The sequence below is a fragment of the Priapulus caudatus genome, unplaced genomic scaffold (genome assembly GCF_000485595.1).
Source record: "Priapulus caudatus unplaced genomic scaffold, Priapulus_caudatus-5.0.1 Scaffold24086, whole genome shotgun sequence".
Lineage (NCBI taxonomy): Eukaryota > Metazoa > Priapulida > Priapulimorpha > Priapulimorphida > Priapulidae > Priapulus > Priapulus caudatus.
In genome coordinates, this window is record NW_014601147.1 from 1 (window position 1) to 467 (window position 467).

General features: G+C 40.7%; 1 protein-coding gene across 1 annotated transcript; it reads left to right on the forward strand.

Annotated features, from left to right (window-relative positions):
* Positions 1–4: 4 nt before the first annotated feature.
* On the forward strand, positions 5–454 carry LOC106820570 (adenylate kinase-like; the record flags this gene model as incomplete). The annotated part of the gene is made up of 1 exon (XM_014825079.1): positions 5–454. A coding segment is annotated over one exon (450 nt), but the record flags the coding sequence as incomplete, so codon positions are not given.
* Positions 455–467: the final 13 nt, after the last annotated feature.

Sequence of the window (467 nt, forward strand, 5' to 3'; positions counted from 1 at the left end):
TGAACTAGGCAATCAAGCTAAAGCAGCAATGAATGCTGGCGATCTTGTTTCTGATGACTTAATCATGGGCATTATGGCTGAACGTCTTAAAGAAGATGATTGTAAAGCAGGTTACTTACTAGATGGTTTCCCACGCACTATTCCTCAAGCAGAAGCTTTAAAAGTTATGCTTGCAGAAATGGGCGAAACATTAGATTGCGCGGTTGAAATTGACGTTGCACGTGACGTAATTCTTGATCGTTTAACAACACGTCGTACTTGTTCTGGCTGTGGTGAAATCTACAATGTTAAATCTAACCCACCTGCAGTTGAAGGCAAGTGTGATAAATGTGGCGAGCCTGTTGTACAACGTGATGATGAAACTGAAGAAGCTATCAGCAACCGTCTAAACGTATACAACGACCAAACTGCACCTTTAGTTGGTTTCTACAAAAACGAAGGTTTATTGCTTTCTGTTAATGCAACAT